Here is a 24084-nt window from a genome sequence, read left to right as displayed (position 1 = left end):
CATAGACACTGTTCGGGTCTTGTGGAGAACCCTGGTCACCCTGGTTGGGCTGGAGAATCCTGGTCGGGCTGGAGAACTCTGGTCACCCTGGTCGGGCTGGAGAACCCTGGTCAAATTTTACCCATGCTCTACTCTTCCCAGCAATTTGGAATTTGACTCGTGTAAGTTCTCTTTCCGCTCGAGTCCAAGAATGACCCGAGCCCTTTCCAAAGTATCAATATATATAGGTCTATTATTGCTAATCATCCTACTGTTAGAGCTAAACCAGGAAAATATTAGGCTTTAAAGAAACAAAGTTCATTTCTCTAATACCAATTGATGGAAGACCACCGCTGAAATCATATTAGTACAGTAAATATATTGGTCAATAGATAGTAGGAACACTATTTGAAAAATATGCGGGAGAATGCACATTTCTACTAGAAATGCGAATAAAACATATTATATTGTAAATGGACTGATCAAATGATTAGAATAAACAAAATAAATTATAACATTCAAAAAAAAAATTATAATGTACATAAAACCTAATTTTTGTGAAATCCCGAAATTGTTAAAGACTTACATAAAAAAAAAATATATTAACTTTTCATGTTTTCAAATCTTGAACATACTTATTATTGCGTAACTGTAAAATGGGTCTCTATAGCAACTAATTCGTATCCGTCCTCGTTTTACGAAAATGATTAATCCAAGTTGCTATATAAGTCCATTGTAGTCCATTATAAACTCATTTTAAATCTTTAATTTTTAAGATGTGGGATAAGATGTATCACATATATATACTTTCTTATGAGAATTTATCAGCAATTTCAAGATTTAATAAGAGAAATATATGTCATCATCTTTTAAATATTTTGGGAATGATGAATATCAGTGCAAAACATATTGAATATTGCATACACTAGTTTATTGAAAATAAATAGATTTATAGTTGCTTATGGTAGTTGAAAGAGTGTTCGCAACTTCTAAGAAAAGTGATTATCGATTTTTCTTCACAAATTTAATATGACAACATTTATAATATTTTTTTAGAGTTTGCAAACACTCTTTTGATACCCTCACAATCATAAACTTTTGAAATTAAATAGTAATATTCATTTTTTTTAAAGACGCGCAGACTCGGTCTTGCACTGATCTAAGGATATAATGGTTTTTTCATTGGCTCGTTTTCCGAGTGAATCCAGATATGAATATGGTCGATACACACTTAAAATCAATTCTCGTTTAGTTTCATCTCTCTTTCGCATTTAAAATAATGACATTTATATTACACTCCAAATGTTTCACCATTATATAATGGAATTCGGCCCGTCTTTTCATGGGCTCGTTTCTTGAGTGAATCCAGATATGATTATAGTCGATATACACTTAAAATTGATTCTCGTTTAGTTTCATTTATCTTTCGTATTTAAAATAATGACATTTATATAATATATAAATGTTTCATCGTTATGTAATGGATTTTGGACCGTTGACTATGTATAAAAATATTTATTAATATGGTCGTATAATCTGATCCAAAAATAATCACAGAGTATTTATAATTTCTACTGCTGCTTTTTACCTTCCATATAGCCTCTCTTTCCTTACCGTCGCTCTGTCACACACTCCCATTCTAGCGTCAGAGCGAGAGAAAAGGGGTTACCCAAAAACCCTTTAAAATACATAGAACAGTATTTTTTTACAAAAATAATTAATAATTGTTTTGGGCATAGATCTTAAACTTCTGACATCTGGGCTTTATTTTTCCTTAAATTTTCTTACTTCACATCGAAGATAATCGAGAAATTATTTTGCTTTACAACTTCAGGCTGGTTCTTGCGCCGTTTATTTTTTTTTTTCAGCTTTACCTCTGTTTTCTTTATTAAATGTGATGGATTGTGATTGAAAATTTTATCTGGGAATGTTAGATGATGAGCTTAATTATTGGATTGATTGATAGGAAGAGGAATCTTGATTATTTGTTTACTTGTTGATTTTGCCGTTTGGACTTCTTGGATAGTTTGGCTCTTGTGCAGTCGTAGATTGATGATTCAGTTCATGATTATTCTTTTGCCATAAGTGTTTTAGCCTGTTATTATGTCCGATTAATTTGATTGATTTTTCTTGGTGATTTTTTTTTCTGGTTATGTATTATCTTGTTTGCGATTTTTGGCAGAGCTATAAGTCCTGATTCGGTTTGTTTCAGCCACTATGATTTCTTGTTAGCAAGTTTATATCTATCAATGTTTTATATATATGGGTTTGTTGGTGTTTTAAATTATATGTGATATGTTTTCGTTTGCTTATTTTAGTTTGTGTTTATTATTTTTTGTTTTCTTGGATATGTGTTAGGTAATAATGGCGAAGAAGGTTAAGAAGAAACCAAGAACCGTTCATAAAGAGAAGCGTGTCCCCGCACCTTCTTCTAAAATACATCCCGATCAATGCAAGCGTGTCCCTGCACCTTCTCCCAAAATAAAACCCGAACAATGCGGTATCAATGCTGAAGCTCCTGACAATGATGGAGTTGCAGTTGTTAAAGAAAGAGGAGTATGTTCTCATATTGATAGAGGGATTGATTTGGACAAACTTTCTGCCAAACTCGATCCATCAGGGCATTTCACATGTGAAGATTGTAGAGGAAGTGCCTTGGATAGACGAGCAAGTAAAGGAAAAAACAAACCAGGGAAAAAAGGAGGAATTAATTCAAAATCACAGTCGAAAGCAATTTGGATTTGTTTGGGATGTGGGCATTTCTCTTGCGGAGGCATTGGATTACCAACCACGCCTCACAGCCATGCTGTTCGGCATGCAAAACAGAATCATCATCCGTTGGCCATACATTTTGAAAATCTTCAACTGTTATGGTGTTTCCCTTGCGGTAAATTAGTTACTTTTGGAAAGCAGGAAGACATGGATGATCGCAAGAATGTCATACAGGAGGTTACTAAAATGCTGAAAGCTCAACCAAGTGAAGGGTCTGCTATAAACGTGGAGGATGTCTGGTTTGGAAGTGGGAGTGAAACTAGTGCAATGAAATCGGACTACTCTGTATCCAACATGGCAGATGAAAGTGTTGGCTATTCAGTAAAAGGTTTAATTAATTTGGGAAATACCTGTTTCTTTAATTCGATAATGCAGAATTTATTAGCAATAAATCAGTTGCGGGATTACCTATTTAAGTTTGATGAGTCTGTTGGTCCACTTAGTGCTTCTCTGAGAAAGCTTTTCTTGGAAACGAGGGCTGAAGCTGGTTTAAAAGGTGTGATAAATCCAAAATCTTTATTTGGTAGTCTATGTAGCAAGGCTCCTCAGTTTAGGGGATATCAGCAACATGATAGCCATGAGTTACTTAGATGTTTGCTTGATGGTTTGCGTACTGAAGAGATGAGTGCTAGTAAGCAAGTCAAATCTTCGTTGGCTGATGGGACAACTTCTATAGAAAAGCCGACATTTGTAGATGCCATCTTTGGCGGACAGCTTTCAAGCACTGTTAGTTGTTTGGAATGTGGGCACTCTTCAACAATTTACGAACCCTTTTTGGACCTCTCATTGCCAATTCCTACTAAGCAACCTTCACCCAAGCGGGCACAACCTGTCACCCGGGGCAAGAAGATCAAACCGCCTCCAAAGCAAGGTGGGAGGACTCGCTCCAAAGTTAACAGAGATGCACCTATTCTTCCAGCAGAAAGTGTTTCTGATCAATCAACTTTTGTTGACTCTTTCAGTGAAGTGCATCCTAGATTACAGCCTGCAGAGCTTCCAGGTGATTCTGCATTGTCAATGTCCATTGATTTAAATACTACTGCTCTTGATATGGGTTTAGCACAGCAAGATCTTTCAGATGGTCAAGAAGCAAAAAACCATCCCAAAATTAATAATGTTGGAGAGCAGTCAGTCTCATTGGATGTTTTGACATGGTTGGATTACCTTGAGCCAAATCAAGTGTCAAATGACTGTGATGGTGCCTCAGAAACTTTTGAAATGTCAGCAGACCAGGGCTCTGCAGATAATAATGTCTTTCAGAATCATGTCTCATTACCCAATACTTTAGACTCTAGGATTGGGAGTAATTTGGAATGTGAATGTGCTGTTTCGACAATGCCCTTGGATAGTTCCTGTCAGTTTGATCCTCTTGAACAAGGTATATCAACCCGCCAACAAGATGCATCTTCACAATATGTGGTGAAGCGAAATGAAATTTCTCAATCTGATGAGAAGCTCTCTGCTGACCATTCTTTGACCAAGGAAGTGGTCCAGCTCAATGCTGTAATAGGTCATAGCTCAGAATTATGCAGTCAAGTCTGTTTTAATGATTCAACTATTGATGTGTGCTCTTCTGGCGAGGACAATGAAAACCCATCACAGGTTAAGGAATCTGAAGTTATTTTGCTTCCTTACAAAGATGTTTCAACTAGCTTTGAGTTATTGGGTGAAGAAATTGAGATATCGTCAGAAGTGGTCGGTGATGCACAAGGTTCTCAAGAATTTGATGGCTTTGGAGACTTATTCAATGAACCTGAAGTTACCTTGGAGCTTGGGCCCTCATATCGTGCTTGTGAGGCAACTGATGCTGTTAAGAATGGAGTAGTGGGAAATAGTAGTGATTCTGATCCTGGTGAGGTTGATAATTCTGATGCTCCCGTGTCGGTTGAGAGTTGTTTGGCCTTTTTTACAAAGCCTGAGCATCTTTTCAAGGATGAGCATGCTTGGCAATGTGATAATTGCGCAAAAGTTTTGCAACAAGGAACAAGGAGGAAATTGCGAAAGCTTAAAGCCAAAATAGTGCCAAATGGTAGTGATGATATCAATCCAAATGGTCCATTGAAGTGCTGCGACAATAATCTCCATGAAGTTGAGATCAATGGGATATTGGAAAAAGATGGATTTGATGGTTCTGATGGCGGGTTGTTGCCTCACAATCAGGAGACGCGTGATATGGGCAATAGCATGCGTAGCAACCATCAGGAAACCAAGATGAATATGATAGCTTGTCAATCAGAAAACCACGTGTCCATGATGCCAAATTTGTGTCATGGTCTGTCAGAAAGTTCGAGTTTAAATAGTCAAATTCTTGATTCATGCTGTGGTAAACGTGATGCTGATAGTGTTGGGCTTACTGAAACTGATTTATTGCCTGGAAAATGTGAATCAGAAGTGAGTGAGGGGGAGGAGGTGGACTCGAAGAGTTTGAAAGTAAAGAGGGACGCGACTAAGAGTGTACTAATCAACAAGGCTCCTTCTGTGTTGACAGTCCATTTAAAGAGATTCAGCCAAGATTCTCGAGGTCGCTTGAGTAAATTAAACGGGCATGTGAATTTCAGAGAGACAATTGATCTTAATCCATATCTGAATCCCAGGTATATTTTTCTTCGACTTGTATAATTTGGTGAACTATGGTATTAGAGATATTTGATGTTATTTAACCATTTTGGTGGCATTGGGCAAACTCTGGTTGCGAAAGTTGAACCTTTTAATTGTCAATCATCAGAAGGCTAGATTACTGCGAGAGTTTGAATCTAACCACGCAGACATTTTTTTGTTATTTTTGTGTGGTTTTCAACCCCCACAATGCGAGTCATCATTACTCAATACCATGAATGTGAACTTGATGCGTTACTCAATACCATGAATGGGAACTCGATGCAATTTATGTTACCATATATATTTGAAGATGAAGGCACCATGTACCTGGACTCGTATTGAAATTAAGATATTTATATGTTTTTTGTATTTTTTCGCATTGATTGTCCCAAAAAATATTGTTTGAGATTTCTTTTGAATCGCACAGTGCTCTTCAAAAATTAATTTGCTATCGAACTAGCTACGCATTTATCTGATTTTTTTCTTCTCAATACTGGTTTGAAGTTTATGGATGTGAAAAGTAGTAATATCTTACTTTCAGGCATGAACACCATTATTTCATGACTTATGACTCAAAGATAATTGGTTCATGAAGGAGATTATAAAACGGGTTCTAACACCATTGTACTGTTTCAGTTAACCTGGAAACATAAAAAAGAACCTCAATTTGTTTCGATAAAAAATTTCTCATGCAACATGAATGTTTGTGAAATTTGTTTGAGTTGATTGTGTATTGTGGGGACTGAGGAGAAATTCTTATGGTATAAAACATGCAAATTTCAAAATACTTTCGTATTCATATTGTGCTTTCTGTGTTGAATTCAATTAAATTACATTTTCATTTGTGTTCCCTATGTTTAATTCACTTGATCACATGTATGGTTACTTGATTGTCAACCAAATTATCAATTATAGACACATGCGAAGAGGTATATCGTGAAACTGATTAAGCAAGTGTATTGTATGTAGAATACTTTCCCGAAGTCAATTCACACACATGTCAAATTGATATTATTTTTTGTACCTTGTTATTATTCGATGTTACGCCTATCTTGTTGAGAAAATCCTTACATTCTACGACCTCAGAATCTTGCCTTCATGATAGAATTTGTCATGTGCCGGCCTTCAAGTGGCTGATACTGTTACATTTCTTTGCATAAAATTTCGACGATCTCTTCTTGTGCTCTTCAAATTATATCTGTAGGTGCACCAATGGAGAAAAGCACACTTACCGTCTCCTTGGAGCAGTCGAGCACAGTGGAAGTATGAGGAGTGGCCATTATGTGGCATACGTGAGAGGAGGCCAAGGAGATAGCACCATTTGGTATTATGCCAGTGATACTCACGTTCGTCAAGTTTCATTGGAAGAAGTTCTTAGCTGCGACGCCTACATTTTGTTCTATGAAGGAACTTGAGAATACTCGTGTTTTGTTGTATTGTTTGTCATGGTTTCCGCGTAGCGCCCTTTGGGAGGGAAAACCCTCCAGCTTTCATCAGCTCAACTATACTTTTTATAGTCACAGAACGTCCCTATTGCCATTTTTCGGGTGCGACAAGCTACTCTCCAAGCATCTGGGAAAACGAAGAGGTTTTCGAGCTGGGCTTCGAAATTATTACAATATGATCTGGCTTGTTGGTGTTCTATATTGAGAGACTGAGAGACCTGAGCGAGTATACAATCATATATATGATTGATTACTCAATAGTTAGCACACATTTTTTTAGGCACAATCAGCTCATAAACATGTTCTTTTAAAGTGTTGAAAACAATAAAACTGTAACCTTCTCCCTTTTCCATTTATTATTATTTATGTTGGCACAATTTCTGCAGTTTTCAGTTCATTTTTCTTTGGGAGAGACTTCGTAACTTTGATTCGATATGTTTTTCTCGTATATAAAATTTTCAATTATGTGTATATCAAATTTTTACAATTTTAGTTGTTTTTTCATGTAAGTGACAAAGATATAATATGTGGAAAATGCATAAGTCTGTAACAAAAAAATTTAAAGATAACATACTGAACTGAAATTCGATAATATATAAAACCAAAATCAAGAAAAATAAACATATGTAACCAAATTTGCAGTGTCCCTTGATAATTATCCAATAATTTTAAATAAAATTGAGAAATCTAGTTTTCAACATTTTTAATCAGATTTAAACTTAAATAAAAGAATTAAACTACATTTTCACTTAGAGATCTAATTGCTTTGGAGATTATTTTAATTAACATATTAATCATAATAAAAATTAGAAATATGATGTTATTATTGATGATTCTATAATAATATTATTATTATTTCTACAAATACTGTTATTATTATTAGTGTAGTATTTCACACGTGCGATATAAATATTATATTTCGTATATAATATTATTAAAATTTAAGATATTTAATCAAGGTTGATTGTGATATTTAAATAATTTTGTGTGTATTTTGGATGATTGATTTTGTAAGTAATATATTTTGGTAATTGTTCTTGAATAACTTAAATCGAGACCTATAATCAATGCTGACTTGAGATATTATATATTTAAATCGATGTATTTAATCAAGGATGTATTTCGAAATATTTATGTTACAGTCATATCCTACTTAATTCATTAAATTTTGTTTTGGGAATATTGTTTTGTGCTTTCAAGACAATTAATCAATGGTAAAAACTTGTGTGAGACGGTTCTACGGACGTATTTGTGAGATGGATATCTTATTTGGGTCACCATGAAAAAGTATTACTTTTTATGCTAAGAGTATTACTTTTTATTGTGAATATGGGTATGGTTGACCCGTCTCACAGATTATGACCCGTGAGACGGTCTCATATGAGACTAACTCTTAATCAATGATGATTTTAGGAACATTTATTAACTGTTTGGTATATTTTCCAAAAAATATATATATTTTAAATGATGATTTCAGCTCTATTTTTAGAAGAGTAGATCTCATGTGAGACCGTCTCACGGATCTCAATCTGTGAGACGGGTCAACCATGTCCATATTCAGCATAAAAAGTAATACTCTTAGCATAAAAAATAATATTTTTTTTATAGATTATTCAAATAAAGATCTGTTTCACAAAATACGACCCCGTGAGACGTCTCACACAAGTTTTTGCCATTTTAGAATAAAATTTTGGAGAAAAATGTAATATTTTTATATTTGATCGACTTTTCTGCCCATATATTCCAAAATCAGAATTCAGAAAACCAACACACCATTTTTTTGGGGGAAAGTAAAACCCAATTAAGCTTCCATACGATCGGGGAGACACGTTTTGCCCGAGTCCCCACACGTGTTATTGTTTAGCTTGTCCTCGTTTTCTTACCGTAACCATCAGTGTTCTTTCATTCGCCATGACGAGGAATTAAACGGAAGCAGAAAATACAGTGAGTGCAAGATTAACAATCAATTCTCATTCCGTGTTCGTTGTTTGGATCAACCCAGAAATAGATATATCTGTATAGAAAGGGAATTCTGGACAGATCTGTGGGCTTAGAGAAAATTTTAGTTCTTTGGTTGATTTGCACAAAAGTGAGGAAGGAGACGAGGGTGAGAAAAGATGAATATATTTAGGCTAGCAGGAGACTTGACCCATCTGGCAAGTGTCCTTGTTTTGCTTCTCAAGATTCACACTATCAAATCTTGTGCTGGTATGCTTGTTATTCACTCTTATTTTACTTATTTGTCATGCCTAGATCCAAAAAAGATTTGATTTTTATTGATTTAAGACCAGTTTAAGACCCTTTATCTTCTTAATTCCGCGACTTTGATGTAGAGATAGGAATGCATCTATGTGTTCGGCTGTGAGATGAATGTGTTTGGCTGTGAGATGTAGAATCTTGAATAGTGGTATCCAAGATTGATGCTTTTGATTTCCAACTTGGTAATGGTGGTTATTAGAATGATTTATGTAATCTGTTTTGCATTGTGCCCATGTGAGGAAAATGTGTTTTTGGTGGTGATTCATTGAGGTTGGTTTTTGAGATTTTGTTCGTGTGCTTACTCTAAATGAGTTCATAATTTCCTGGTTGTAGGCAATGGTGTAGGTCAAAAATGTTAAATGGGTTTTATATTAACGAGTTTCTGGGCAAGTGCTAGAGATTAAGGATTGGCTTTATTTGGGAACCTCAAGTTAATATTTGATAGGTTCTTTATGATGGTGTAGAATAACTTGTGTATGAAGGGATGAATGATCAATCAGTCATTTACTCTGTATATTTGCTGAGTTTGTTCAAGTGAGTTTAATGTTCTCTAAAATAAACAGCTTTAGGTTGCATTTGGAACGGAACATGCAATATCTTGGTGGTTATTGAATTTCGTCGTGAAGCATATAGGCTTCACGAGTGCAATTTTAGACTGTCTTAGAAGTTCGAGAGAGCCTCTACTGTGTGTTTCTGTTGATAACTGACCAGTGGAACGGTGTGACTTGGGAAAAGATTATTATGGTGTTAGTTGATAATATGGAAGATACTCACACTATAGATTAGATTAAGGTATATATATTGAAATTTTTTGGTAAGTGTGGTTGAAAAAAACTTTATGATTATGGAATTACTCTTGCGTTGTACTAAAGGACTACTGATCAATATATTTTTTCTTCGGCATATTTATTAATTAAGTGCTTTTGAAGCCTAAAGAAACAGGCAACTGAGTAATCTCCCACTTCCTTGACAGATTAGCAGACATAAATGGCTATAACAAATCCTTTTGTGGTTAAGATGGCAGCGCCAATTTACTTGTGCAGTGGCCAAATAATCTCATAAATCCCCCAATTCTAACAGATATATCATAATGTACATCTTCTCCTGCGGTGAAATAAGTTATATTCCTTTAATATAATTTTCTTTTATGCTTTTTTTCCTTGATTAGAAAATATTGTTTTCGCTTGTTTCATTTTATTTTGATTATTGTCTCAGCCCCATCAAAATATCCTGGTTTTCTGTTCATTTTGGTTGACGTTGGCCTCATTATGCAGGTATTTCTCTGAAGACCCAAGAGCTCTATGCTGTTGTGTTTGCCACTCGCTACTTGGATCTATTTATAACATATATTTCTCTGTATAATACACTCATGAAATTAATATTTCTTGGAAGCTCTTTTTCTATTGTCTGGTACATAAGGAAGCACAAGATTGTCCGCCGATCCTACGACAAAGACCAGGACACATTTCGCCACTATTTTCTTGTGCTGCCATGTTTTGTCTTAGCTTTACTCATACATGAGAAGTTTACCTTCAGAGAGGTACTCTTTTAACTTTTTTCTTACTGCTGCTACATATCTTGATTTTATCTAAGTTATGGTGTCAGAACATTTTCATATACAGGTATTGTGGGCATTTTCCTTGTTCTTGGAAGCTGTTGCCATTCTTCCTCAGCTGGTTTTGCTGCAGAGGACCAGAAATATTGACAACTTGACTGGGCAATACGTTTTTCTTCTCGGGTAATTTTCTTATTTCATATTATAAATCGTATGAACTAGATATTTTTTTTCATTTTGAGTTTGATAGGAATTCTGTTTTACTTTAGAAATTTGTCTTGGTTCGAGTTGGGTCTTGTGGTGCTTTTTCCGCTCCTACTATGTCCAGTTCTTAGTTATTGATTCATGTTTCTGCTTGCCGCGTGTATGGATGTGTGTGCTTTATCCATTAAAGTTTTTGTTTTTCCATTTTTATTCGATAAGATGTTTAGTGAGTTTATGAGTTATCTTAATGTCAAAGCATCCATTATTGCTTCTTGAAATTCAACATCCTGAGCGTAAGTAGTGTAGGAACCATGAAATCACGTTTAAATAAACAAAGGACTGACTACCTCATTAGATCTTATAAGTGCCAGGAAGAAGCAAGGATGGACTCAGTGATTTCTTTTTGTTGGGCGAGATTGGTACCAGAGGAGATTCAAATGGATTTTGGAGGGGCAGAGACATGCATTACCAGAAAAATCACATAATCTCTATTACAAAATATGTTATAGAAATTGGTTCTCTGTCATTTAGTTTACAAGATGATTAGATTTTTTTTAAAAAAAACACAAACTAAAAATCCTACCTTTTCAAGTTAAAGTTTTAAGGAGGATTGATTTACGAAGCACCCTACCTCCCCGATCTGCAACATTTCAAATTCTCCCCTCAAATTCAAATCTTTCAATCCAAACGCAACTTTAGATGATGAGAAAAAATTATTGTTGCAGTAGCCATCGTTGACTTTTCTTGGAATTTTACTTGTCAATATGCTATTTAGGCAATGAAGACTGTAGTAATGTTTATAGGTCAGCTAAAACTCCTCAAATCTTGCTCTCTTCTTGCAGTGCTTACCGGGCTCTATACATTTTGAACTGGATTTATCGTTACTTCACCGAGCCACACTTTGTCCACTGGATAAGTATGTCACTCTACTCTCTTTAAATCTATACACACTCTCACCTGCACCATGTTTGGTCAGTTTGGATGATATTAAACCTACACACACCTGCAGTGTTTGGGACGATGTTTCTTCAGAGGCCTGCCACATAGTTCTACTCATATGTTTGCTTTGCGTTGAAAATCTTGTACTAACCCCAAGTATTGTTCACTGGTTCTCTTCCGCAGCCTGGATTTCAGGTCTTGTTCAGACTTTGCTGTACGCCGATTTCTTTTACTATTACTTCCAAAGGTAAGCTTTTTCAGTTCACTGCGTATTTTAGCTCACATTTCATTTCCTCACTCGATCTTTGTTCCCATTTCACCGTTCCAGCATGAAGAACAACGTAAAACTCCAACTACCCGCATGAGGTCGTGTGGTACACCATATTGGGGATGGTCTAGAATTTTTGAAACAAATGGATGACCGATGCACCTATATTTAGTTACTTGTCTGACTTGATTATTACTTTCGAGCGTTTCAAGAATTTGAAACATACTTGACAATCTCACTTATTGGGATTAATTTCCTAGTTACCCTATGAATCCCCTGCGAAAGCAAATTTTCTTGGTTTATTTTGTAATGTTGTGTAAAGGGATTGGAGTCTTTGAGTATCCGATTAGAAAAGCTCTATGGATCACTAATACTTGACGTTGAAATGAGTACAGCCGTGCAGCGGTGGAGACGGCGTGAAATGAAGCATTATTACACAGCATTGCTTTAGTTTGAAATCTTTCGTGAAAATTGCATTAGCATCTCCTTGAAAATCTACAAGGGCAAGAAAACCCGTGTAACAATGTCCTGATTCTGATCTGCCTAGGCGTCTAGACCAGGACCTCGGAATCCGTTAACGTCCATCGATCCAATCCGATCTGATCCATTTAAGTCCGAGTCAGGTTTGGAACTCTGCCAACTTGGCCGACGACCATCTCCTAAACGGCTATCACATGACCAATATTGAACGTAAACTACGGGAAGCAAAAAAAATTAAAATATGCTGGCATATATTCTCCATGCACTTGCAAAAATTCTACTTAGAATGGATTGAAGAAACTAAATTAAATTTAGATTTTTTCAAATGGATGGAAAATTTATATTTTCCAGCAAGGAATAAAATATTTCCAGATTTTAAAGATGAGTCTTTTATAAATACTCTTGAATCAACATATAAATTATATGTTCATGAAACTGGAGAAGAATCTTTTGAGATTCATCCTCCTTTTACTACTTTACAAATTAAAAAGGGTAATAAAGAAATATATGCTGCCCTTATAAAATCAGAAATAGGGCATGGTAATTTTGACCATATTATTCAACAGAATAATTTTACCAATCTTACTATACATTCTTTAAGAAATCAGACTACTAGAATAGAAGAGATTTTATCAAAATCCAAACAAGGAAATTCTAGTGGTGAAAGTTCAAAAACTTTGATGATAAAACCTCCTCCTAATCTTAAAAAAGAAAATTTTCTTTTAAGTTCTAAAAAAGATGATGATTTTATGGAAGGTTTAATAGATCGATTACAAAAAATTAATATTAAAGAAAAAGGTTCTATTTCGGTAATTACCAAATCTGAACAACTAGATAATATTTCTAGTTCGTCAGAAGATGAAATGCAGATTAATAAAATGCATAAAGTATCAATTGTAAAACCTTTTTATAAAAAGGCTACACCTGTTGATCTTCAAATTGAAGAGAAAAAAGATTACGTTCAGTTTAATGGAGAAGCCATTACTGAATGGAATATAGATGGAAAATCTGAATATCAGATTAAAACTATTATTAAACAAATGTTAATATATTCTTCTGCGGCAAAGATAAAAGGTAATAATGATAGGCAAATTGCTCAAGCCATTATTACTGGTTTCACAGGCCAACTTCAAGGTTGGTGGGATTTTTATCTTTCTAAAGAAGCAAAGAATAAAATTCTAAACTCTTCTATAGTAGATCTTAATGGAAGAGAAGAGTCAGATGCTGTAAATACACTTATTTATACAATTTTATCTAATTTTATTGGAGCTAATGAACTCCAATTAGATCGATCTCAAGAACAATTAATGAATTTGAGATGCCCAACACTATCTGAATTCAGATGGTATAAAGATGTTTTTATGACCAAGGTTTTAACTAGAAATGATTGCAATGCAAATTTCTGGAAAGAAAAATTTATTTCTGGACTTCCAGTTCTTTTTGCTGAAAGAGTAAAAAATAGATTAAAATCTAAATCTCCAACAAATTCCATAGATTGGAACATTCTTACTTACGGAGATTTATCTGCAGAAATAACTGCAGAAGGAATTAATCTTTGCAATGATATCAAGCTAAAACGACAACTTGATATGCAAAAAGAAGAAAATAGAAATATTATTGGTGATTTTTGTGAGCAAATAGGTTTTCAACCAATACAATATCCTAAAAGAGATAAGAAAAAGAAAAGATTTCCTTTCAAAAGGAAAACCCATTATATAAAAGATAAAGAAAAATCTAAAAGATATTCTAAGAAAAAGTTTAAAAAACCTATAAAAAATGACTCTACTAAAGTTCCAGTATGCTGGAAGTGTGGAAAGATTGGACATAAAGCTAATAAGTGTTATGTCAAGAAAAAGATTAATAATCTCAATATAAACAATGATTTAAAAGAATCATTGATAAATATTCTTCTTAATACAGAAGAAAATCTAAAGGAAAAAGATTTTTATATCAATACTACAAAATTCACATCTCATAAAGTATTATTTGCTGAATTGTTATAATATGGAAAAAATATTTGGTAAAAAAAATTTATCAATTGATGAAAAATAACTGCATGACTAAATTGATAACATCATACATAATTAGCTAAAAATCACATATTATCAGCATGAGAACAAAAATGAATTGCCCTAAAAAAGCACCCTTAAATTCTGAATTAATCATATCAAATCATTACGAATAAGGTCACATGCCTCTCGGAGTAAGCACACACACTATTATCCACTCACCGTGCACGTTTATATGAACATCACATTCACTAATTGGATGTAATGAAACATAAAAAAATTGCATGTCTAACAGGTAATGTCACCTCATCGGTGCTGACAGAAGTATGTACGGTGGATGTATAACACATCAAACTTTATATATATAATGTAAACCAAAATTCTCATTATATTCCATTCCTCCAAACAAAAAAATAAGCTAAAAATTAAACAATTTGAACCAAATCACTGTACTGAGAACTACAAGATAAAACTGCAGTCTAAAATATTCATTACAATTATAATTGTCAATATAATTCTGAAAATTTGGACAAAAAAATAACACGGCGCTTCATTAAAAAAATAAGCACCATTCAAAAAGTAAGTAGAATCCATCTACAGAAACTTACAATTTATTGTGCTGTTTCAGATCATGTATCAATGTATTCTGGAGAAACGATGTTTCTCAAAAGCTCCTTCAAATTCGCTAAGATGTGTCGTGGCCCTAAGCTCTTCACACCGATGAAATTTAGAAGTTGTTCTAAATCCTGCAACCATGTAATTTTATAACTGATCTGAAAATTGCTGAAATTTTAATCTTGGCTAAATTAGTTGACCAAATTGTAAAGTAAGTTTTCATGATATACAGATGTTAAGCTATCTTATTATAAGTCATTCAACGATTCAAGATTGAAATGCACCTTGTTTAGCAAAAACACGGCATAAGCTGCTCTTGTTGAATCTTGACCTTCGAGAAAAAGAGGAAATTCCATTGGCTTTGAGCTTGTCGAAATTGTTGGATCCAAAGTTGAACTAGATGCTGAATGCTCAATTGAAGGAGCATAATCTTGTATATATGATCGAGAACCTCCTAATCGAAATGGATATCGTAAAGGAACGTGCAGGTAAGAAGCTATGAGTGAGACAACCTGCATAGAAAGGGACCATTAAGATCAATAAATTAGAAATAAGTGTACATGCATATTGCCAAATGAAAGTGATATCAGATAAGTTACATCAACACCCCTGAAGTTTGAACCACACGGATAAACACCCGTTATCCTAAATTGGTGTTAAAAAGACATTAAAGATTCCTAGGAACATATCATGTGATAGCACTTATTAATATTTTGAATGTAAAACAGCAACCAAGAAAACTAGAATAACAAATATATTAGTTATTAATTTCATGCCCCCGCAAAAGAGATGACACATACATGAGCGACATATCCCAAAGCAGTTGAAGATCGTTGAACCTCCTTCTTATCGGTGAAAAAACTCAGCTTCGTAAAAGGGATCATGGTAAGATGCAGACCCAAGATGGTCAACGAGGCCTGGTTAATAGGTTTTGATCCAGCGCAAACACCTGAAATTGGCAACAAAAAAACAATGAGTATTCAGCGAAAGGATATGAATCATTAATTGGTAGAAATAAAAACAATGAGTAATTAGCATAAAACTTGCAGAAGGGAAGGCCTATCAAAGGCAGACACAAATACTTAATACAAACAGGGAGAACATATATTGAATCACAAAATTATGTAAGTGCATCGACAAGGTTATTGAAAGTACATAAAGTTTGGAATCACGTTATGTATAAACAAAAAGTTTAAAAAGACTACAAACAGCTATAAGTCAAAGCCTTTGGCTTGCACACATGAAAACATCAATAAGTATATCGAGAGAGAGAATTTAAAGATAAACTAAATTATTTATTTCTATAAACTTGACAGATTTAGCATGATTGGTCAAGGACTAGTTAGAAGCACTTGACTTCTCTAAAGATTACGCATATTCAACATCTGAAAGTAGTCCAATAAAAATTTCATCAGCAGACTATGGCAGAAAAAATAAAGAGACCGAACAGATCATGTCAAGCAATATTCTTAGAGAACTGCACAATACTCTCAAGGGATATGTTTCAGGTGTCTGAGAGTGAAGTAAAACTTCAAAGAGTTATGTCAAGTTTGCGTTGTGCCGTGCTCAACACACGTACAGCATGGTGAAGAAATTAGAGTAACAAAACCCAGATCACAGTTCATGCCAGATAATTAACGCGATATTCGTGCCAAGTGTCCCAACCGAAATGTTCATGGATCAGAAAGTCGCCAGTGCAAAGATTGAGTTTTGTACAGGATTCCTGGCAAGAGAGTAGTCGTTTAGGGTTTCGCGCCCTCTAAGTAGGGAAACCAAAAACATCCCTCAGACATCCATCTTCCAAACACTTATTGACCTTGAAGTTGAGCAGTATTGCATTCTAATCAGCACCAAAAATTGCTGCTAAACGGCAGTTAAAAAATCATATGAAGAGAAACAACAGTCTCCCTCCTATACAAGTGTGACTATTATGCCAATCAATCACTTAAAGTCTTTAAGTAAAATAATATTCAAAAGTCAATCTATTCAACAGAGGCATCTAGCAGTGAATAAACACAAGTGTTAACAAAGTAGAAACAATTTACTGAATAACCCAAAGAACCTTGCAATACAACACAATGCATTAACACTTGCATCTGACATAAGACAGATTTCAAGCGTTTGCATGATAGTAACCAAAGGCATGCGTCTTGTTTGCACCATAGCTTAATCAAAGGTGCGCCTTGCTCACTTAAGCCCTAGGTGTGGCTGATGTGCCTGAGAGCACACCAAGCTCCACATTTCAATTAAGTGTGCATAGGGCAAACTCTAGGCCCGTATGCACACCTATTGTAGGAAGTTTCAGTTCCCAAAAGAAACAAGTTGACCCGGGTTTCTAAAGTGAGATACTTGAAGAAAAGTAGAAATCCCTGAATCCCTCAAAAACTTATAAGGTCGAAACGCAATTAGTCTCTATAAAGTCCTACAGGGGGGTCCAGTCCTTCTCTTCTTCCCATCTTTTAAAGGAGAAGGGCAGATAAGAGAAGGTAATGCCATGATTCAAGGCTGAGAAAAGATAAACCTAGTATAGCCTAAGAAATCTGGCATATGTGCACAGGATAAGATAATGAAATTTTTGTACGTCAGATACTTTCTGAGCTTAAACAATACTGAGGCAACAAATAACAACTTCTTAATATGTTCAATGTGTATGGAAGCTTTCCATATAGGGCAGAGAATAATAAGTTTAGATAATTTGCACAATAACACACTCCCAACATAATTTAAACAGTTCAACCAACATCTATTATGCAGATTGAGTAACCAGTTGCATATGTCCCTCTTTATACTTAACATTTCCAAAGTCGAAGCATGAATAACTATACACTTCTAACTGAATGTGTCGTATTATAGATAGCATCTTATCTGTCTAAACAAAAAGAGGAGCATAACACATTAAAAAACATCCGATGGAAGATCCATTACCTGACTTAATACTGCTACTAAATGATTCAAGTTCTTGCTCGGGAACTTTTCCAATCACCACCTTTACTGGATATAGAAAAGAAACCTGAGACACCAGAAACTGTTGCCTCACTCTCAATAACCTCTGCAATTTTTTCAGATGATCATAACCTTTTTCTCCAGCAAGTGACTTACTTGAATCCTGCGACAAAATGAAAAAAAAAAAAATTACAGGTGCACAGAAATCAATTCCAAATCAACCTAAAATAATCCAATCCATAAAAAAATTAGAAAATTTAATGTAATATACTGGGAAATGAAAAATACAAAATGATTTGCAACAACATACAGCACACTTAAATTCTAAGACAGATGTTACTTGAAAATTTGAACAATTTCACAAAGCTGTTTTTAAGATAACTACCTTATCTGTATAAATGAATGCAGTGCAAGAGAGGATTATTATCATTCAAAATTAAGTGTCTCATAAACTCCATCACAGAATTATATATGAAATAAAGGAATGTATAAGAAACACCACAAACCAATACCATATTCACCAAAAAGATATAAACGACGAAGCCAGTGTGTGAGGATCAAATGCCAATTCATTTCAGCAGAAAAAACTAGCAAAAGCAATCTGAATAAGTAACCTACCATTCTATCGAAATATACCTGCATGCGCCTGCTGGCTACAGAAAGCGAGGTGCCACCGGACAAAAGCGATCTAATTTTAGCACTAAGAAGTTCCTCCTGCTTTCTTACTTTCTCCTTTACAACCTTTGAATCCATTGACATGTTCCCCATCACCAACTTACGACATTCCAATCTATCACGCATCTGATCAAGCTCATCTGACTGGTTTAATGACTCAGCTTCTACCTGCGTTGAGAACCCACCAATGAATGAAGAAAGGAATGAAAGAAAATACAAGAAATGGTAAATAATAAAATAAGAACGGCAATTTCTTAGGTACCACATAGGTCATTTACTTAAACCAGGTACAAATATAAAAGCAGATCCAAATGAAAAGTACCATACTACTTAAAACCAAGTAAAAATTTAAAAATCGATCAGCATAAAAATTACAATAAAAAAAAAACATTGTAATATTATCCACCAATGTATTCTACATATAAGGTTCCAAACTTCCGATCTGAAAATACAGCAACAATGTAAGCTAGTTTTCTACTTTCTACAAATAAATGATTCTGAAAGAGTATCAATAAATAGGAGAATGAGAATTTACTACTAATAAATGCATGCAAAGTTTTTGGTATTGAGTTTGTGGATGCGTTACCAATTAAAAATGAGATAACAAAGAAAATCAAATGTTTTGAAAAACAAATCAACAACATTTTTTGTATAAATGTAATTTTGATCCACTTATCCTTCCATTAGTCTCAAAGATAAAAAAATTCAGTGTTCTAAATGATGGTCGAGGCGGCCGCCTAGGCGGTAGGCGGCCTCGACCGCACCACCTATACATGAGACGAGTGTTTTAGGCGGCCCAAGCTATACGGCGTTGGGGAGGTGGGTCGAGGCGGCGAGCAGGCGGGCGGGTGAGGCGGACGAGGCGGCGAGAAGGCGGGCGGGCGAGGCGTACGAGGCTGCGAGCAGGCGGACAGTCAAGATTTTTAAGTTGTAGTCAACAATTTTAAAAACCTAGTCAACAATTTTAAAAACCTAGTCAAAGCCAACTAATTTTAAATATTAAAACCCTAGCACAGCTCACTTTCTTTATTTTATTTTTGGTTTTCACTCTCAACTCTCAACCACCACACACAATCCGCCCGCCGACCGCCGCCGCCTACTGCCGCCAGTAGTCAGACAAATAATTAAAAAATTTAAACTTAGTTTTTTGGTAAAAATAATTATTTTACTTTGTTAACATAATAGCATTAATATGATGATGAATCTTTATTAATTGCACATTATCTAGAATCTAGATGATATTATATTTTGTACTTAAATATTATTTAATTGCACATTTTGATATAAAAATGATTATATTGCATGATTATCTATAAAAAAAATTACTTAAAAAAATTCAACCGCCTAGACGCCGCCTGGGCACTGCCGAGGTGGCTGAGGCGGTATGCGGTCACCGACCGCCCCACCACCGCCTCCCGCCATTTACAACCTTGAAAAAATTATATCGTGTTCAACTTTCTAAAAAAAAAAGAAGAAGCAATTCAAATTACTTGAGGCACAGTTAATAAGGCCCACAAGGAGTGTGCTTAGAATCAAGGCGAGGCTTAGTTCATATGCCTACACTCAAGTCAAGGCACAACCCTCAATAAAGCGCACCCCTTATATAATATATATATATATATATATGTATGTATATGAATGTAAATATATATTTCAGGAGCTTTTCTTCAAAATGTGTAGATTTTAGTACATGAACACCTCGTGTGCCTCACTTCCATAAGGCGAGTACTTGGTCATAATTTGTGCATAGGCCATGAGTCTTACTGCACCTTACACCCCTTTAGTAACTACAGCTGTGTAGTTTTCATGTTAAGAACTAAAACTAATATAGCATTAAGTTGATGTATGTGCCAATAAAGACAAGAAGGATGACGTTTATAAAAGTGTTGGTTTGACGAATAATCAAGTCATATCCACAAAACCCACAGATCCTATGGTAGGGACGTAGGGTACCCCCTTTAGTATCTAAAAAATGCCATTATGATAAACATCGAGCTGAACAACAATCATAGACAGCATAAAAGTAGCATCTTCCATGAACAACATGAAGTAATTGAAAATAAATATTTTCAACAGGTCGAGCAAATAATGTGAATGTTCGATTTCTTTACCATTGGGCATTGAGAGATGTGCGGCTGGAGCCTACTTATAATTTTGACAAAATAACATATGCTAAACACAGTGGCAATAGCTGTAATTATAAAGAAAACACCTTCTTCCTTTCCATCTATACACCTGAGCAATTGAGGGAATCTAGAACATTTATTCCTTCCGTAGTAAACATGTTAGCAAAGCCTTTCCAGTATATAAACTATGTGATATAATCACGAGCGTGATGCACTGAAAATTTTGATAGATCTACCATTGATTAAAAACATCTATTGTCCTAATTCCGAATGGAGTTTTATTGACTGATTTCATATTTCTCAAGGAATAACCTTACTCTAAATGACTAGCTGCACACTGCTCTAATACAGAAAATATCTAGATTCATGAGCATAGTTATTAAAGGGGCAACTAATTACTTCTATTTCATTTCCAATATCCAAAAAAAATGTAAACATAATGATCCAAATTCATCTAACTTTTCTATCCCCCCTCTTCTCGAGTATAAGAAACCAAGTCAAACAGAAAACTAAAATGGGAGAGAGAAATGTTTTATGGCGCCAGACCATTAACAACTTAAGAGGAATAACAAATAAATAGGGCCTTAAGTTCTTGCATTGTTATTATTTCATTTTAAGCATTAAACTGGATACAGCCCACATCTATTCTTCTAAAGGTGAACATATTTACAAGTAAATAGATAATTAACGCAAAATCAACAAATCTAAACGAAAATGAATGAAAAGTACTCACTTGTATGAAAGAATTCAGCTTCTGTTCAAGCGCATTCTTCTTCTTCCTCGCTTCTTCAAGAGCGGAGGTTAAACTGCAGAGACGAGCAAGCTCCTGTTCATAATCCTCCCAATCTATAACCTTTGCACGCTGATCCACCTTTACTTCGCGCTTCTCTTCTAGTACCTTCACGATCGGCTTCGTCGATTCCATTCACAACCCGCGATCAAAGAATCTCTCGCAGTGAAAACAAATTGTTTTTTCAAATTACCATTCGAGAAGTTCTTCACCATCATACTCCGAAAATTTGGGGACAGAATTAGGGTTTATATTTTGCGAATTTTGACCTCATCTGAACTGTATGGCGGGTTTTCAAGAAATGAATGATCGATGGTGAAACCAAGAACGGGATTCATGTTGCGTACCTGGGATGACGTCATGGAGTGGAGTTAGGGCGTGTTTGGTGCACATACCAGGTTCGAATTAAGAAATAATTCAAATATTTTGTTTGAGTTGGTCACTTGGTCTCATGTGAGACCGTCTCACGGATACTAATCTGTGAGACGGGTTAACCCTACCCATATTCACAATAAAAGTAATATTCTTAGCATAAAAAATTATGAGTGAGTCATGTGAGACCGTCTCACGGATACTAATATGTGAGACGAGTCAACCCTACTCATATTAACAATAAAAAGTAATACTCTTAGCCTAAAAACTTTTACTTTTTCATGGATGACCCAAATAAGAGATCCGTCTCACAAATTCGACCCGTGAGACTGTCTCACACAAGTTTTTGCCAAAAATTACTTTTTCATGGATAACTCAAATAAAAGCTCCGTCTCACAAATTCAACCCGTGAGACCGTCTCACACAAGTTTTTGTCATTTTGTTAATATGATTGCTTAAAATAAAACACTAAAGACTACGTTTGGATCAAAACAATCTTTAATAAAAATTCATCCAAATTATCCCAATAATTTTCAAATCCATATATTTCAAATCGATCTTAAGCGATTTAATTTATTTTATAAATCCATCATATTCGGTTTGTTAATATATTTTATGGATATGATTTCATAAGAATATGAAATATAATCGATATTTGTCTTGAATCTTTCTTATATTGGACAAAGTGTGTATTGTTCTTCCCGAGTTATGATATATTTTCTAAGTGGAATTTTCAACTGTAATTGCAATGCATAAAAGTTGGATCTTTTTGCCTACATAAACTGTGAAGTATTCTGAAGGACTTGAAGATTTCCTAGATTTTGAAATTTCTAATGCAGGTATAAATGGAAGGATTTTATGTCCTTGTGTTTCCTAGATTTTTCATTTTCTATTCATTATATGCATTTATGTTTGTTCATTGAGAAAAAGTTGCACATATCAGTTCATATCAGAAGAAGAATAAATATGTAGAAATTGGCGACGGTCATAGCCTACTGTTGGGTGCAATAATTGTCCCTACTTGGTAGAGCGATCGAGCCGTGGTGTTTGAGCTGATGTGTAGTTTAAAATATTTGAGTTGTACCATTACTACCAGCTATAGCTTTTGGTAAAGCGGCAAGTGCTCGGTCCTACAATTGGTATCAGAGTCAAGGTCACGGGTTCGATTCTCATTGATTGCAAAGAGTGTCATTATTTGGAGGGAGATTGTTGGGTGCAATAATTGTCCATGTTTGGTTGAGCGATCGAACCGTGGTGCTTGAGCTGTTGTGCGGTTTAAAAGATTTGAGTTGCACCATTACCACTAGCTATAGCTTTTGGTAAAGCGGCAAGTGCTCGGTATTACACCTACAATTTTGATAAAACAGTACATGCAGCGTCTCAACTTTAGAAAATTGACACGCGCATGCGTATCTTCTTTTGATAATAAAGCTCCCGCAATCACTCATTGATGGTATGAAAGACCTATAAATATCAGTGATTGAGGTCCCTAAACACATATCTCATAAGAACAAAAATACACAATCTACAGAGAGTTGGAGTGCTTAGGATATTTCAATGTGCATGCAGTGTATTGAATTAAAAGGAGTCCCACAAAAGTCTTCAATTGTCATTGTTCAATTGTTAGTAAATGCATTATTATTATTTTTTAAAATAATAATAATAATAGTTAAAAAAACTACGTTATTAAAGTTATATGTATAATTTGTTATACATATAGTATTTGGTTAAATAATTTATACGCATTGAGAATAGTTCTAAATATTTTGTGTACTTTAATTTGTGTATAAAATATTTATTTTGTTTTTTGTATGTATAATTTATTGTTTATGTATATACATGCAATATTAAGGGGAATAATATTAATACACTGAAATTAAAATCATAAATATTTTTTATGCTTTTAATATGATTTTTCAAAGCATTAAAATTCACATTATGTTCATAAAATAATATTAAGTTATTTATAATTTTAAATGAATATATCAAGTAAATATGTGAATATAAAGTCACATAACGAAATGTTAGCTTATAAAGATTTACATAAATGTAGAT

At 34.6% G+C, this 24084-nt stretch overlaps 3 protein-coding genes across 4 annotated transcripts; 2 read left to right on the top strand and 1 right to left on the bottom strand.

The window, feature by feature from the left end:
• The first annotated feature begins 1580 nt into the window (after positions 1 to 1580).
• LOC140821533 (ubiquitin carboxyl-terminal hydrolase 2-like) lies at positions 1581 to 7206 on the top strand. 2 transcript variants are annotated; one of them, XM_073182030.1, is made up of 3 exons: positions 1581 to 1813; positions 2338 to 5345; positions 6554 to 7206. In XM_073182030.1, the coding sequence occupies exons 2-3, from the start codon at positions 2344 to 2346 to the stop codon at positions 6762 to 6764; spliced, it is 3213 nt and encodes a 1070-aa protein (XP_073038131.1). In that variant the 5' UTR covers positions 1581 to 1813; positions 2338 to 2343; the 3' UTR covers positions 6765 to 7206. The 2 variants fall into 2 exon arrangements, with proteins under 2 accessions (XP_073038131.1, XP_073038132.1); XM_073182031.1 differs by having other exon boundaries at positions 1581 to 3751; positions 3830 to 5345.
• A 1395-nt stretch (positions 7207 to 8601) lies between these two features.
• Positions 8602 to 12418, top strand: LOC140821546 (ER lumen protein-retaining receptor-like). Its single transcript, XM_073182049.1, has 6 exons — positions 8602 to 9002; positions 10328 to 10593; positions 10676 to 10791; positions 11655 to 11728; positions 11935 to 11998; positions 12080 to 12418. The coding sequence occupies exons 1-6, from the start codon at positions 8912 to 8914 to the stop codon at positions 12114 to 12116; spliced, it is 648 nt and encodes a 215-aa protein (XP_073038150.1). The 5' UTR covers positions 8602 to 8911; the 3' UTR covers positions 12117 to 12418.
• Positions 12419 to 14878: 2460 nt separating this feature from the next.
• LOC140821545 (vacuolar protein sorting 38-like) lies at positions 14879 to 21980 on the bottom strand. The gene is made up of 6 exons (XM_073182048.1): positions 21601 to 21980; positions 18703 to 18909; positions 18049 to 18229; positions 15924 to 16072; positions 15408 to 15635; positions 14879 to 15254 (listed from the first exon to the last, which is right to left on the bottom strand). Exons 1-6 carry the CDS (start codon positions 21790 to 21792, stop codon positions 15138 to 15140), a joined length of 1074 nt encoding a protein of 357 aa, XP_073038149.1. The 5' UTR covers positions 21793 to 21980; the 3' UTR covers positions 14879 to 15137.
• Positions 21981 to 24084: the final 2104 nt, after the last annotated feature.

The sequence above is a fragment of the Primulina eburnea genome, unplaced genomic scaffold (assembly GCF_022965805.1).
Source record: "Primulina eburnea isolate SZY01 unplaced genomic scaffold, ASM2296580v1 ctg625_ERROPOS2042916+, whole genome shotgun sequence".
NCBI lineage: Eukaryota > Viridiplantae > Streptophyta > Magnoliopsida > Lamiales > Gesneriaceae > Primulina > Primulina eburnea.
Note: the sequence above shows the minus strand (reverse complement) of the source record. Positions and strands in the feature narration are given on the sequence as shown.

What these genes read in the sequence shown, in the direction of transcription:
- LOC140821533 (XM_073182030.1), top strand. Translation starts at nt 2,344, where the DNA reads ATGGCGAAGAAGGTTAAGAAGAAACCAAGAACCGTTCATAAAGAGAAG. An exon ending in AATCCATATCTGAATCCCAG is followed by an intron (nt 5,346 to 6,553) that starts GTATATTTTTCT and finishes TTATATCTGTAG; the next exon opens with GTGCACCAATGGAGAAAAGC.
- LOC140821546 (XM_073182049.1), top strand. Translation starts at nt 8,912, where the DNA reads ATGAATATATTTAGGCTAGCAGGAGACTTGACCCATCTGGCAAGTGTC. An exon ending in CAATACGTTTTTCTTCTCGG is followed by an intron (nt 10,792 to 11,654) that starts GTAATTTTCTTA and finishes CTCTTCTTGCAG; the next exon opens with TGCTTACCGGGCTCTATACA. An exon ending in ACACTTTGTCCACTGGATAA is followed by an intron (nt 11,729 to 11,934) that starts GTATGTCACTCT and finishes TCTCTTCCGCAG; the next exon opens with CCTGGATTTCAGGTCTTGTT.
- LOC140821545 (XM_073182048.1), bottom strand. Translation starts at nt 21,792, where the DNA reads ATGGAATCGACGAAGCCGATCGTGAAGGTACTAGAAGAGAAGCGCGAA. An exon ending in TAGCCAGCAGGCGCATGCAG is followed by an intron (nt 18,230 to 18,702) that starts GTATATTTCGAT and finishes ATTTTGTCGCAG; the next exon opens with GATTCAAGTAAGTCACTTGC. An exon ending in CTTTGGGATATGTCGCTCAT is followed by an intron (nt 15,636 to 15,923) that starts GTATGTGTCATC and finishes CTTTCTATGCAG; the next exon opens with GTTGTCTCACTCATAGCTTC.